This window comes from Triticum aestivum, chromosome 3D (assembly GCF_018294505.1).
Source record: "Triticum aestivum cultivar Chinese Spring chromosome 3D, IWGSC CS RefSeq v2.1, whole genome shotgun sequence".
Classification (NCBI taxonomy): Eukaryota; Viridiplantae; Streptophyta; class Magnoliopsida; order Poales; family Poaceae; genus Triticum; species Triticum aestivum.
The window spans coordinates 137,496,542-137,509,381 of NC_057802.1; the positions used below are offsets into that span (position 1 = coordinate 137,496,542).

The 12,840-nt window shown below is 50.7% G+C and overlaps 2 protein-coding genes and 1 pseudogene across 2 annotated transcripts; 2 read left to right on the forward strand and 1 right to left on the reverse strand.

Annotated features, from left to right (window-relative positions):
- Positions 1 to 1,895: 1,895 nt before the first annotated feature.
- Positions 1,896 to 6,544, forward strand: LOC123077896 (25.3 kDa vesicle transport protein). The gene is made up of 6 exons (XM_044500260.1): positions 1,896 to 2,044; positions 2,922 to 3,160; positions 4,246 to 4,406; positions 4,493 to 4,639; positions 5,180 to 5,256; positions 6,094 to 6,544. The coding sequence occupies exons 2-6, from the start codon at positions 2,973 to 2,975 to the stop codon at positions 6,175 to 6,177; spliced, it is 657 nt and encodes a 218-aa protein (XP_044356195.1). The 5' UTR covers positions 1,896 to 2,044; positions 2,922 to 2,972; the 3' UTR covers positions 6,178 to 6,544.
- On the reverse strand, positions 6,524 to 8,384 carry LOC123077893 (nascent polypeptide-associated complex subunit alpha, muscle-specific form). Its single transcript, XM_044500259.1, has one exon. The coding sequence runs from the start codon at positions 7,964 to 7,966 to the stop codon at positions 6,743 to 6,745; it is 1,224 nt and encodes a 407-aa protein (XP_044356194.1). The 5' UTR covers positions 7,967 to 8,384; the 3' UTR covers positions 6,524 to 6,742.
- Positions 8,385 to 9,376: 992 nt separating this feature from the next.
- On the forward strand, positions 9,377 to 10,167 carry LOC123074369 (uncharacterized; annotated as a pseudogene).
- The last annotated feature ends 2,673 nt before the right edge of the window (positions 10,168 to 12,840 follow it).

Consider the following 12,840-nt stretch of genomic DNA (forward strand, 5'->3'; position numbering starts at 1 on the left):
GCATGTCGTCGTGCCCACACCGCGGCAGCTCCAACATTGTCGAAGCAGTCGGTATGCTGTCGCAGCATCACCACGGTCGTCGAAGTACACCATAGTCGTTCGAAGCATGTGGTCGCATCATCACCGCGGCCATTGCAACATGCCTCGTAGCATCGCCGGGGTCGTTGTATTAGTAGGATGAAGTAGAGATCATTGTCTGGCGTCACAGCACTACCCGCGGCCTTAGGTGCTGCAAAGGAGCATCACCGGGGGGTGCAGCGATGCGAGTTGCGATGGAGCAACGTTGGGATCGTCGGTGCTGCGACAGAGCATCAAGGTGCCGTGATGGAGCTCCAATGGAGCGTCGTCGAGGGTGGCGCTGGTGCTACCATGGAGCTATAATGAAGCATCGCTGGATGTCTGTGTTGCGATGGCGAGATGTTGCGAAGTGAAAACTGGCACAATAAGGGTGGCGTTGCACTGCCTGCTAGTGCTATTGGGTGCGACGGCTGCCACCAGTAGTTCTGAGGATCAAGGGGTCCTGCGAGGCGTGTGGACCATCCCTCTTCTCTCTCTTTGCAGTCCTCCACCGATGTAGCCACGACGGCAGCACTCGCCGCAGCACTGCTGCACCGGACCACCATCTTCTGCAAGGACGCCACCACCGCCATAGCTACTGCTGCAAGTGCCTTCGCTCCCCCCTCGCTTCTCGACATCCCAATACGCGCTTGTGGTGCTGCAACAGACAATTGACGCTACAAACGCAGTGTCCCACGTCGGCGGAAGCTGCAATGTAACGCTCGTGGCGCTGCAACCACTAGGTCTATCGTCGTGCCGCTTCCGGTGGCTGGCGCTGCAACCGTTGGATTTTGCCAGCGGAACCTGCAATGTAACGCTCGTGGCGCTGCAACCACAAGTTCAATCAGCGGCGGAGAAGGTTGCATTTGCAATGCTCGTGGCATTGTTGGTGGCCGGCGCTGCAACCACAAGGTCAATCGGTCGCGGCGAAAGTTGCATTGCAATGTTCATGGTGCTGTCGGTGGCCAGTGATGCAACTGTATAATCTGGCCGGCAGGAGATGCTGCCATGCAACACTCATGGTGCAACCGCAAGTCTTCTCGGCGGTGGATGTCCCATACGTCACCCGTACATATGCTGCAAATTGCATGTCTCACCGGCGGCATATGCTGCTATGCAACTGCGGCGATGATCTGATAAGAGAAAGAGCATCTTCAGTGTTGGGATGGGGTCGTCGCCGGTGTTATACCACCTTCTGCTGCGAGCTCGATGGCACCGTGTCGCTGGTGTTTGTCTAGTCGACACAACGTGAACTGCTGTTGTGAGCTCGACGGCACTGCGACGGGAGCGTCGCCGGTGTTTTGTCGAGGAGTTACAGCGTGACCTGCTGTTGTGAGGTCGACGGCGCTGCGACTGGAGCGTCGCCGGTGTTTCTCGAGGCGTCACTGGGCGACCTGCTGTTGTGAGGTCGACGACGCTCCAACTGGAGCGTCGCAGTTGTTTCTTGAGGCGTCACGGCGTGACCTCCGCCTATTGCGAGGTCGACGACACTCCAACTGGAGCATCACCAGTGTTTCTCGAGGCGTCACGGAGTGACCTGCTATTGCGAGCTCGACGGCGCTACGATGGAGGCGTCGCCGGGTGTTTGTGTTGGGGCATCGGAATTACCTGTTGTTTTTGCGAGCTCAACAGCCCTTCGACGAGAGCGTTGCTATGAGAGCTGAGCGGCGATGCGCTAGCGGCACCGGGAGCAGCGACGGAGAAAAGCGAACAAAGAGAGACGGAGAAAAGGAAGCAAAGAGAGGACCCTCGTCATACTCGTTAGAGTGTTGACAAATCGCACGGTTATGCAGAAGGATCGAACGGCTCGTTACCCGGCTGATTTCTGGGCAGAAATCAGTCGGATGACGCCTAGCACGGGCAAAAAAAAAAGCGCTTGCCGTCCTAGTAGTGGTGTCCTCTCTCTTCTTCCGCTTCTGTTTCACCTCTCTCCCTCACTCAACGCGGACCAGAACACGACGCGAGGCGCGTGGCTCGGCGCGAGATGGTAAGCACGACCCCCTCCCCATTGCCACGCCTCCACCCTCCCCCGCCCTGCACAGGGGTCCGCTGCATCCGTACATGTGATCCGCGCGGATCTAGCCCAGCGCTCGTGCAGGATCTGTTCGTTTCCGTCGTTTGGATTCGCTGAGGGGTTTGCGATCGATCTGGGGAGCCGTTAGGGTTTTGGCGGGGAAGCGGGGTGTTTGTTGCGCCATTTAGCTGGGGCGTAGCGGTGGATTAGTTGTAGCCCTGCCGCTGCCTCGGCCCAGCCCTTTGGAATGAGGGATGCATGTGGTTTCTGCGCCATTTCTCATCAGCGGATCGTGGTATCGCCGATGGCGTATCGGTGAATTCGCAGAAGCAGCTTGGTAGGTTGCTCGCTGAACCAAGTGATCATGTACCCTTGTTGCCATGGAGTGGTCTGCGATGAAGTGGCTATTCCTAGGGATCGTCCCAGTGGATTGGTGGGTGATTGGGTGCTAGGCTCTGCGTTCACAGATTAGTGGATTGAAATTTCGTTAATGGAGCCGTACGTTGTTGGGTACTCTGGGTGTTCACTAGTAGCACTTGAATCAAGGTCAGTCGATGCCTTGGGATACAATTTGTTGCAAAATGCTGTGATGAATACATTCAGTATGTCCTCCATCACCAGCATTAATGTGCATTTATCTGACAATGAAGTTATTTGCTCATCATAATGGCGATAGTCTCTGCACCTTTTATATTCTGTAACTATGGAGAATATGCTGGACATTCACTATTGCTTGAGATATTAAGCTGTTATTGTTTGAGATATATGGGTCATTGGATAAGTAGGATCCACTATACCGGAGTGAACATATCAGAAGTATTTACTAGCTTTCCTCTGCTTTTCTGTGCAGGTGGCACTTTTACATTAGCGATGCTAGTTTGTGTCTTGTTATCTTTTCAAAATGGTGAAGCTGACAATGATAGCCCGTATCACTGATGGCCTTCCATTGGCGGAGGGGTTAGATGATGGTCGAGATCTGAAGGATGCTGACTTCTACAAGCAGCAAGCAAAACTGTTGTTCAAAAACTTATCTAAAGGCCAACACGAATCATCAAGGCTGTCAATTGAGACTGGACCGTACTATTTCCAGTATCCTTACCCTATATGTCATCTGCAGCATTTTAGTTTCTGTTTTGCAAACCATGTGATCTATCTGTTACTATTTTGTCAAAGTTTTATGTGCCAAAGGGAAAAGGAATCATGCAAGTCTATGCAGACTAATTAGATAGCTAGCTTCTACTTCCTGAATCCTCCATGTTTACGATGATCTGTGATTCCTTGTAGTTGCTTCAGTAGTAGTCAAAGTTGTTTCTGCAAGTCAATTTTGGGAGTTCGAGTACCTGTATAAGTCTAGGACACAAATTTAAATATCAGATGCAAGAACAACTAATTTTTCATCTCCAAGCAGTTGTGTGGCATAATGAACATACTTATTTTCTGTTAGTGCTTAATTTGTATAAGAATTGAAATCACCTGGTTTGCATTAGCATTTCATAGAGGCAAAGATAACATACTGCTTATGTGGGAAAGGGTTGGTGAGTTGAATAATGAATACAGAACACTTTCTTGGGCCTTTCCCTTTTGCAGTACACCACTGTGTGCAGTGGTGGAGCGTGATAAGAAAGGAAGGAGGGGCCGAGAGAGAAAGAAAAATGATCTGGACTAGTGGAGAATTTTTTCGGACAAGAAGACCGTTCAGATTTTTTTTAACAAGAAAACCAGCAGAGATTTGGGAACAGAAGAAAAGTTCACATATACAGCGATCATGCATCGGGTGTGCAGATTGCACGCACTGCCCGGCCCCAATGTCACGGCCCACATTGTAGCAAGGTAGCCCATAGAAGCAGCCACTTACACTGGCCAGATCAAATAATTGGGTGACTGATCTAAATTGTATGGGTTATATACGTAGGTATTTGTATTTTGCAATTTTCGAAGACCGGGTCGTGGCCCTGTGTGGTCCCCACGTAGCTGCGCAGGTGACTGTGTGTATGCTGTGTCATATATGCACCATCTGTCTTCATGATACATTTTTTTACATTGCATGTAGTAAGATGCATTGTTAATTTTGCGAATAGTATATGTTGAGAAGCAAATCCTTGTCAGTAGTTTTAGCCTGTTTTCCTAGAAAAATTATCATGGCACTCTTGTTGCACCTTGATTCAACAAAACAGTTACATCATTGAGAGCCGCGTGTGCTATTTGACAATGTGTGACCGTTCTTATCCCAAGAAACTTGCATTCCAGTATTTAGAAGATCTAAAAAATGAATTCGAGAGGGTCAATGGCAACCAAATTGAAACTGCTGCAAGGCCATATGCTTTCATCAAATTTGGTATGGTTCTTCGATCTTATATGGACACTTTTTCACATTCAGCTTCTTATTAGCTACTGGGTGATGGCTTATATGTCTCTGTTTAGATACATTCATACAGAAAACTAGGAAACTATATTTGGATACCAGAACCCAGAGGAACCTTGCCAAGTTGAATGATGAGCTCTACGAGGTGCACCAGATTATGACTCGCAATGTTCAAGAAGTTCTTGGTGTGGGTGAAAAACTAGATCGTGAGTTTGCCACTGTCATCTATGTTTATTATGTTGAATTGTTACTTCATTATGTCTTCTATATTGATGGTCGTGCAAATGATTTCTGCACATATTTACAATAGCTGGAAACTATCTGTAGGTGTTTACCTAAAAGGCACCAGTGAGTAGAGTTTCTGTTAGGTCCGCAAAGTAATTTGGTTTCAACAAACTATGTTGATTTTCCCTGGATTATAGGTTATTATTACACATGCTTCTTTTGGAAACCCTAGTCCTTGTATAAAAGTATTATGACTGCCTTAATGCTACGTTTTCTTGATACTCCTATTGTTTGAGACATGTTCAAGCTTTGTCTGCATGATTGAATTGGTATTGTTTCTGCTTAATGTTATTGTTTCTTAACATTTCATCTTCGTGTTTTGAACTGGCTTGCCCAGCGTTTCCCCTTTAGCATGACTTCTCGCAGTCTGTTCTAATGTATTAGCATAGTCATAATCCTCAGTTCTCAGCCATGTCAATTAAGACAATTGCTCAAAGAAAAGTTTCTTTTGCCCTTTGCAGAGGTGAGTCAAATGTCTAGTAGGTTGACCTCTGATACGAGAATGTATGCAGACAAGGCAAAGGATCTCAATCGCCAGGTATGGTCCATTTTCCACTCCAGTATATATGTATCCAAGCAGCTAAGCCGAGTGTGAGTACTGAAACAAATGATGAATTCGTATTGGACACATAGATAAGTATGTCTGGTAGTCTTCTCGATTCTTTTGCCATATCATCATTCTTAAATGGATAGATTCTTGAGGTAGATCTACTTTGTTTGGTTTGTAAGCATCACAGGGCTCTTTTCTTCTCAGACTTTTCATTATCTTCTTTAAATTAAAGGAGTCCTGAGGTAGATCTACTTTCTTTGGTTTGTGGTATCACAGAGGCCTCTTTTTTCTCAAACTTAACTAGTTGAAGGTTCCATAATTAGATATAGGCTGCCTTCGACTTGTCAGTGGATTATGGTAATTTTGTTTGGCTAACAAGTTTGTACCTATTTTCCTATTTGAATAACCAACTTTTCCTATTTCCGTGGCTCTCTTTTCACATCAGATTGCCAAATAACTTCTGCACATCACAGTTTTTTTGTAGAAAAGCACATGACAGTTGAGCAGCTGCAAGCGAGCATACTTATTGCCATTTCCCTTGTGCTTTCGATTTTAGTCTGATTGGCTACTTCCGGTGTAATCCTCACTTGAAACAAATAAAAAATGTGCACTATAAAACTAACTCGGTCCCGTTGTGATCTGCCACAAACTGCTCATTAGTGCTTAGTAATATTTCCGTGACTTCTGTTCGTGAAGCACACAAATTCCATTCTGTATCTTGCAGTCCTATGTGCATTAACAAAGCAGAATGGGAATCTCTAGTCAACACTAGCCACCATACTTTTTCTTATTAATCTGACGCAATTGCCACTTGTGGTTTTTCAGGCCTTAATTCGGAAGTATGCCCCTGTGGCCATTGTGATGGGGATAGTACTGATGCTCTTTTGGGTCAAGAACAAGATATGGTGACCGAGTGAAGCTCGACATCCTTCACTATGACGCCGAGAATTCTATGTCAACAGATGCTTCTACAGCTTATCCCGCATCTGCCTATTCAAGCGAGATTACCTTTTTAGCCGCCTTATGTTTTTCCCAAACAAGAGGAGCAAACAGTAAACCCGTTGTGTAGTATTAGTATAGATCTGATCCTGATCCATGAGTTCTCCATGAAATCTTGGAGCCGAACATACCATGAACTATTCTATTAGAGGTGTGGATTCGACCGACATAGTAATTGGTCTTCATTTTGTGAGCCCAACATGTAAGATCTGTCGTGCAACATATTGTATGCAGAAATGCTTTGGTCGAGATGAAATATGTTCAACATGCTACTGAAGAACAGGCCATGCCAACTTCATTTCCAATTTACCAAATTTTGTTCGGTGAAACGTTTTGACACGGAAAATTCACACGATTCTAGTTGACACGGAAAATTCACACGATTCTAGTTGAAATTGCTTGTTTCCTGTAAAATCCTGCCTTAATAATTTCTTACAGTTGAACCCCCAAACCCCGAGCTAGTAGAGGCTGCGGGTCAGCACCGGAAGCCAAGCACCCTGCCGTCGATAGGCGAGACGCCGACGCGGCACACCTTGGACGCCTGCACCCGGTGCGTCAGCACCCGCAGCACCATCACCTTGCCCTTCACCACCAGCAGCGAGTCCACCTCCATCATGGCAGCCGCGGCCGCCGGCTGCTGCGCGGTCGTGTCCAGCGGCGGCGGGGTGGCCGCGGGGAAGGCCGGCACGGCGAAGGTGGTGGACCAGTGCTTGGTGCTGCCGCTGTCGATGAGGCCCGCGGGGATGTAGATGGAGCCGATCTCGCCGCCGGCGTAGGCGACGCGGAGCGAGCTGTCGAAGTGCGCGAGCGGCGCGCGGTTGGGGTTGCGCACGGAGGCCACCTGCTCGAACGTGAAGGCCACCGTGCCGTTGGCAGCCGCGAAGGACGGCAGCCGCACCGCCGCGACGGCGATCTCCGGCGGCTGCGGCCGGAAGAGGAGGAACAGCGCCGTCGCGGCCCCGCCGGCCGCGAACAGGAGGAAGGCCGCCGCCATAAGGCAGGACGCCAGGGCGGAGGTGCGGCGCCGCGGGGGGCGCTCCGGTTCGTAGTAGTACGGGTACGGCCACGGGCTCGTCTCCGGCGGCCTGTCCGTGGTTGCGACGGGAGCCGCCGCCGCGCCGCCCCCCGGCACGTAGTACGGCCCCGGCCGCGGCTCCGGAGGCCTGGCCACTGTGGCGACGGGGGCCTCCCGAGCCGCGCGTCCCTCCGGCGAGCCATACAGCTGCTCCGGCGACCTGGCCACGGGGGCGACGGGAGCCTCCCGAGGAGTCTTGCGCTCCTCCGCCGCAACGTGCAGCTTCTCCGGCGGCCTGGCCACGGGGGCGACGGGAGCCTCCCGAGCCGCGCGTCCCTCCGGCGCTCCGTGAAGCTGCTCCGGCGGCTTGGCCACGGGGACGACGGGAGCCTCCCGAGCGGCGCGGCCCTCCGGCTTCCCGGCCGTCCTGGCGACGTTGGCGAGGAGAGCCTCGTGAGACGCGCGGGCCTCCTCCGCGAGGCTGGGGCGGGGCCGCGGCTCCGGCGGCCTGGCCCTGTCGGCGACGGGAGGCCCGCGGGCCGCGGGCTCCTCCGCCGCGCGGAACGGCCTCGGCGCCTGGCCCAGGCGCTGCCGTGGGGGAGGCGGCCCGGCCGCGGCAGCCTCGCGGTCCGTCGGCGGGCGCATGCGCGGCGGGAGCGGGAGGGGTGGTTGCTGCTGCGGCATCGTACTCCTCGCTCGCTAGTGGAGTGTGCGCGTGGCGCCCTCGCTCGCCCTTTGTTCGCTTGCGCCGCTTTGCGAGGGCACGGCACAATAATGCTGAACAATGCTGTTGGGTGGCATGTGCGCGCCCGAGCGGAAAGACGGGGGGTGGGGACTGGAGACTTCTCCTCCCGGAAGTGGGAAGTGGAGGTGCTTTTCGACTTTGGAGACTTCTCCTCCTCCCGGATGAGATGAGATCCAGCTGCTGCTGTACGTTACCGCTCACCAGTGTTCACGCATGTGAGTGACCGACCTCTGTGTGTGTGATCTCTGGCGCTGTGTGAAACCGCCCCGAAAGTCGACCGACGAATCTTGACCGTCCATGTCCTGGATCTCTTCTCCGTCTGAGCGCCAAGACGAAAGGGACGACGACCACGCCAATGGACAGTACTGGGAAGCTTTGCTCGGGCTAGACAGCAGCAGAGGGATGAGTTTGAGTTTATCTATCAGCTGCTGCTGCGCCGGTAGCCGGTAGGTGGCCAGCAGGAGTAGGTTAATTTGATCTCTCCATTACTTTCTAGTTGCTCTCCGGCTTAAGAGACACACTTTGTTGTTTCATTTATCTATTTTCCTTTCCCTTTGGGCAAAGCTACAAGATCTTAGCCTTTAAGCAACGTGCCCGCGCTGGTTCCGCTTTGGCTCGCCGCGCCAAAAGGGAAAAAAAAAGCACGGCCTTTTGGCGTGCTTTGGCCGCGCAGCGAGCAGGACGGGGTGATGATCGATGTCGATCCTCCACGGCAGAAACTAGTGTTGGGTACACCTGTGCCTGTTAATCGAGGACTAAAAAAAAGAGATTTCCGTCGCCGGGACTTGAACCCGGGTCTCTCGGGTGAGATTGTACTACAAAGCTATAGCTACAAAGAGGTTCTGACTGAAACTTTGTGGTACAATCTCCGTCGTCTGACTGAAACTTTGTAGTACAATCTCCGTCGTAGTACGACGGAGATTGTACTACAAACGACGGAGATTGTACTACAAAGTTTCAGTCAGAACCTCTTTGTAGCTATAGCACTCACAGCCAACCGCATGTCGGCCTCCAGTTTCTGTTGGAGGAGGGCGCACCGATGCCAGGTGGGACTGTCTGGGGCTCCGACGCTGTGCCATGTGCGTCTCACGTGCGGGCCCGAGAAGAGAGGTGGCCCGTCAGCTCCGAACGCCCGCGGCGGGCGGGAACCGCTCTGTCGTCCAACTGCCGCCGTTTCCGACAGTCCGCACGCACACCACGCGAACCGCAAGTTGCGAGCTACCACGAGCCACGCCTATAAAATGGCGGCCGTGTCCTCCCCCTGATCACAGCAGCCAGTGCATCCATCAAAAAACCAAACCAGCAGCCTTTCCGAGAAGCGTCTTCGACCGAATCCACCACCTTCATCCATGGCCGAGCACTTGAGCCACCAGGCCGGCGCGGCGGTTGGCCACGCACAGATCAGCCATCCACAGAGATCCCCCACGCAACCGAACCATCCGGCCGGCCGGCGACGCGCTGCGTCTCTGTGTCGTTCGTCCGTCGATCTCTCTATGTGCGCATATGGCTACTGGTTTAACTAATTAACGTGGACGCGTTGCAGGACACGGCCGGCGATGTGAGCACGACGCCGCGGGCGCTGCTCACGACGCGGCCGGTGCGGGAGCCAACTAGGCCGGCGGCGTTATGCAGGAGGTCGGCGGGCAGGCGCAGCTGGTCGCGCAGAGCGCCGTCGACGCCGCCACGGGCGGAGGCCGTCAAGAATGCCACCGGCCTCGGCGGCAACTAGGCCGGCCGCGCGCAGGCATGGCTCTCTTCTGATCCCGGCTGTCACCGGGGTTTGGATGGGGCCGTGCAACTAGACGCGTACCTAGCTTTTTTTTAGGCAAGCAGACGCGTACCTAGCTACAAGTAGTACGTACGTACGCACATCGATCGATCTTGGTGCGAGATTGAACCCGCATCAGTATCAACATTTGTTTTCTTTGCCACTATTACTTGTTTCTCAATCTAGCTAGAGTGGTTTGATTTTTTTTAACTTCCAAGCTATTCATCAAGAAAACACCAGAAGTAAAAAATACATTCAGGACCGGAGGTCACCTAACAACGACTATAAGCACTGGACTGGAACGAGCCGAAAACGCGCTACCGTCATTGTCCCTCCCTCATCGAAGCCGAGGAATGATTCTTGATTGCCCACTGAGCGGCTGGGAATCGATTACGCTCAGTTTATTTTGTGATCTCGTCCCGCTATGTAAGGTGCGACTTGGTATTACAAGTACTGTTTTACTATTTTTTTTTGCTTTTGCGAAAATTATTCAGATTTGCTATTATAGTGTTGGGGAACGTAGTAATTTCAAAAATTTCCTACGCACACGCAAGATCATGGTGATGCATAGCAACGGGCGGGGAGAGTGTGTCCACGTACCCTCGTAGACTGAAAGCGGAAGCGTTAGCACAACGCGGTTGATGTAGTCGTACGTCTTCACGATCCGACCGATCAAGTACCGAATGCACGGCACCTCCGAGTTCTGCACACGTTCAACTCGATGACGTCCCTCGAACTCCGATCCAGCCGAGCTTTGAGGGAGAGTTCCGTCAGCACGACGGCGTGGGGACGACGATGATGTTCTACCGACGCAATGCTTCGCCTAAGCACCGCTACGATATTATCGAGGTGGATTATGGTGGAGGGGGGCGCGGCACACGGCTAAGAGATCCAAGGGATCAGTTGTTGTGTCTCCAAGGGGTGCCCCTCTCCCCGTATATAAAGGAGTGGAGGAGGGGGAGGGCCGGCCCTCTCTATGGCGCGCCCTAGGAGGAGTCCTACTCCCACCGGGAGTAGGACTCCCCTCCTTCCAAGTAATAGGAGTAGGAGTCAAGGAAAGGGGAGAGAGAAGAGAAGGAAGGAGGGGGCGCAGCCCCTCCCCCTAGTCCAATTCGGACTAGGCCTTGGGCGGGGCGCCCAGCCTCTCCTCTCTCTTTCCCCTAAAGCCCAATAAGGCCCATATACTCCCCGACGAATTCCCGTAACTCTCCGGTACTCCGAAAAATACCCGAATCATTCGGAACATTTCCGATGTCCGAATATAGTCGTCCAATATATCGATCTTTACGTCTCGGCCATTTCGACACTCCTCGTCATGTCCCTGATCTCATTCGGGACTCCGAACTACCTTCGGTACATCAAAACACATAAACTCATAATATAACCGTCATCGAACTTTAAGCGTGCGGACCCTACGGGTTCGAGAACAATGTAGACATGACCGAGACATGTCTCCGGTCAATAACCAATAGCGGAACCTGGATGCTCATATTGGCTCCCACATATTCTACGAAGATCTTTATCGGTCAAACCGCATAACAACATACGTTGTTCCCTTTGTCATCGGTATGTTACTTGCCCGAGATTCGATCGACAGTATCTCAATACCTAGTTCAATCTCGTTACCGGCAAGTCTCTTTACTCGTTACGTAATGCATCATCCCGCAACTAACTCATTAGTTACAATGCTTGCAAGGCTTATAGTGATGTGCATTACTGAGTGGGCCCAGAGATACCTCTCCGGCAATCGGAGTGACAAATCCTAATCTCGAAATACGCCAACCCAACAAGTACCTTCGGAGACACCTATAGAGCACCTTTATAATCACCCAGTTACGTTGTGACGTTTGGTAGCACACAAAGTGTTCCTCGGTAAACGGGAGTTGCATAATCTCATAGTCATAGGAACATGTATAAGTAATGAAGAAAGCAATAGCAACATACTAAACGATCAGGTGCTAAGCTAACGGAATGGGTCAAGTCAATCACATCATTCTCTAATGATGTGATTCCGTTAATCAAATGCCAACTCATGTCTATGGCTAAGAAACTTAACCATCTTTGATTCAACGAGCTAGTCAAGTAGAGGCATACTAGTGACATTCTGTTTGTCTATGTATTCACACATGTATCAAGTTTCCGGTTAATACAATTCTAGCATGAATAATAAACATTTATGCAAAGTAACACAGGCAAGAACTCTTTCTTTGACTGTTCCGTTTTGAACTACTTCAAAATCTTGTCAAGGTATGTACTCATTGAAAAAACTTATCGAGCGTCTTGATCTATCTCTATAGATCTTGATGCTCAATATGTAAGCAGCTTCACCGAGGTCTTTTTTGAAAAACTCCTTTCAAACACTCCTTTATGCTTTGCAGAATATATCTACATTATTTCCGATCAACAATATACTTATCAGAAATGTTGTAGTGCTCCCACTCACTTTCTTGTAAATACAGGCTTCACCGCAAGTCTGTATAAAACTATATGCTTTGATCAACTTATCAAAGCGTACATTCCAACTCCGAGATGCTTGCACCAGTCCATAGATGGATCGTTGGAGTTTGCATATTTTGTTAGCACCTTTAGGATTGACAAAACCTTCTGGTTGCATCATATACAACTCTTTTTTAATAAATCCATTAAGGAATGTAGTTTTGTTTATCCATTTGCCAGATTTCATAAAATGCGGCAATTGCTAACATGATTCGGACAGACTTAAGCATAGATACGAGTGAGAAACTTTCATCGCAGTCAACACTTTGAACTTGTCGAAAATCTTTTGCGACAATTCTAGCTTTGTAGATAGTAACACTACTATCAGCGTCCGTCTTCCTCTTGAAGATCCATTTAATCTCAGTGGCTCGCCGATCATTGGGCAAGTCAATCAAAGTCCATACTTTGCTCTCATACATGGATCTCATCTCAGATTTCATGGCCTCAAGCCATTTTGCGAAATCTGGGCTCATCATCGCTTCCTCATAGTTCGTAGGTTCGTCATGGTCAAGTAACATGACCTCCAGAACAGGATTACCGTACCACTCT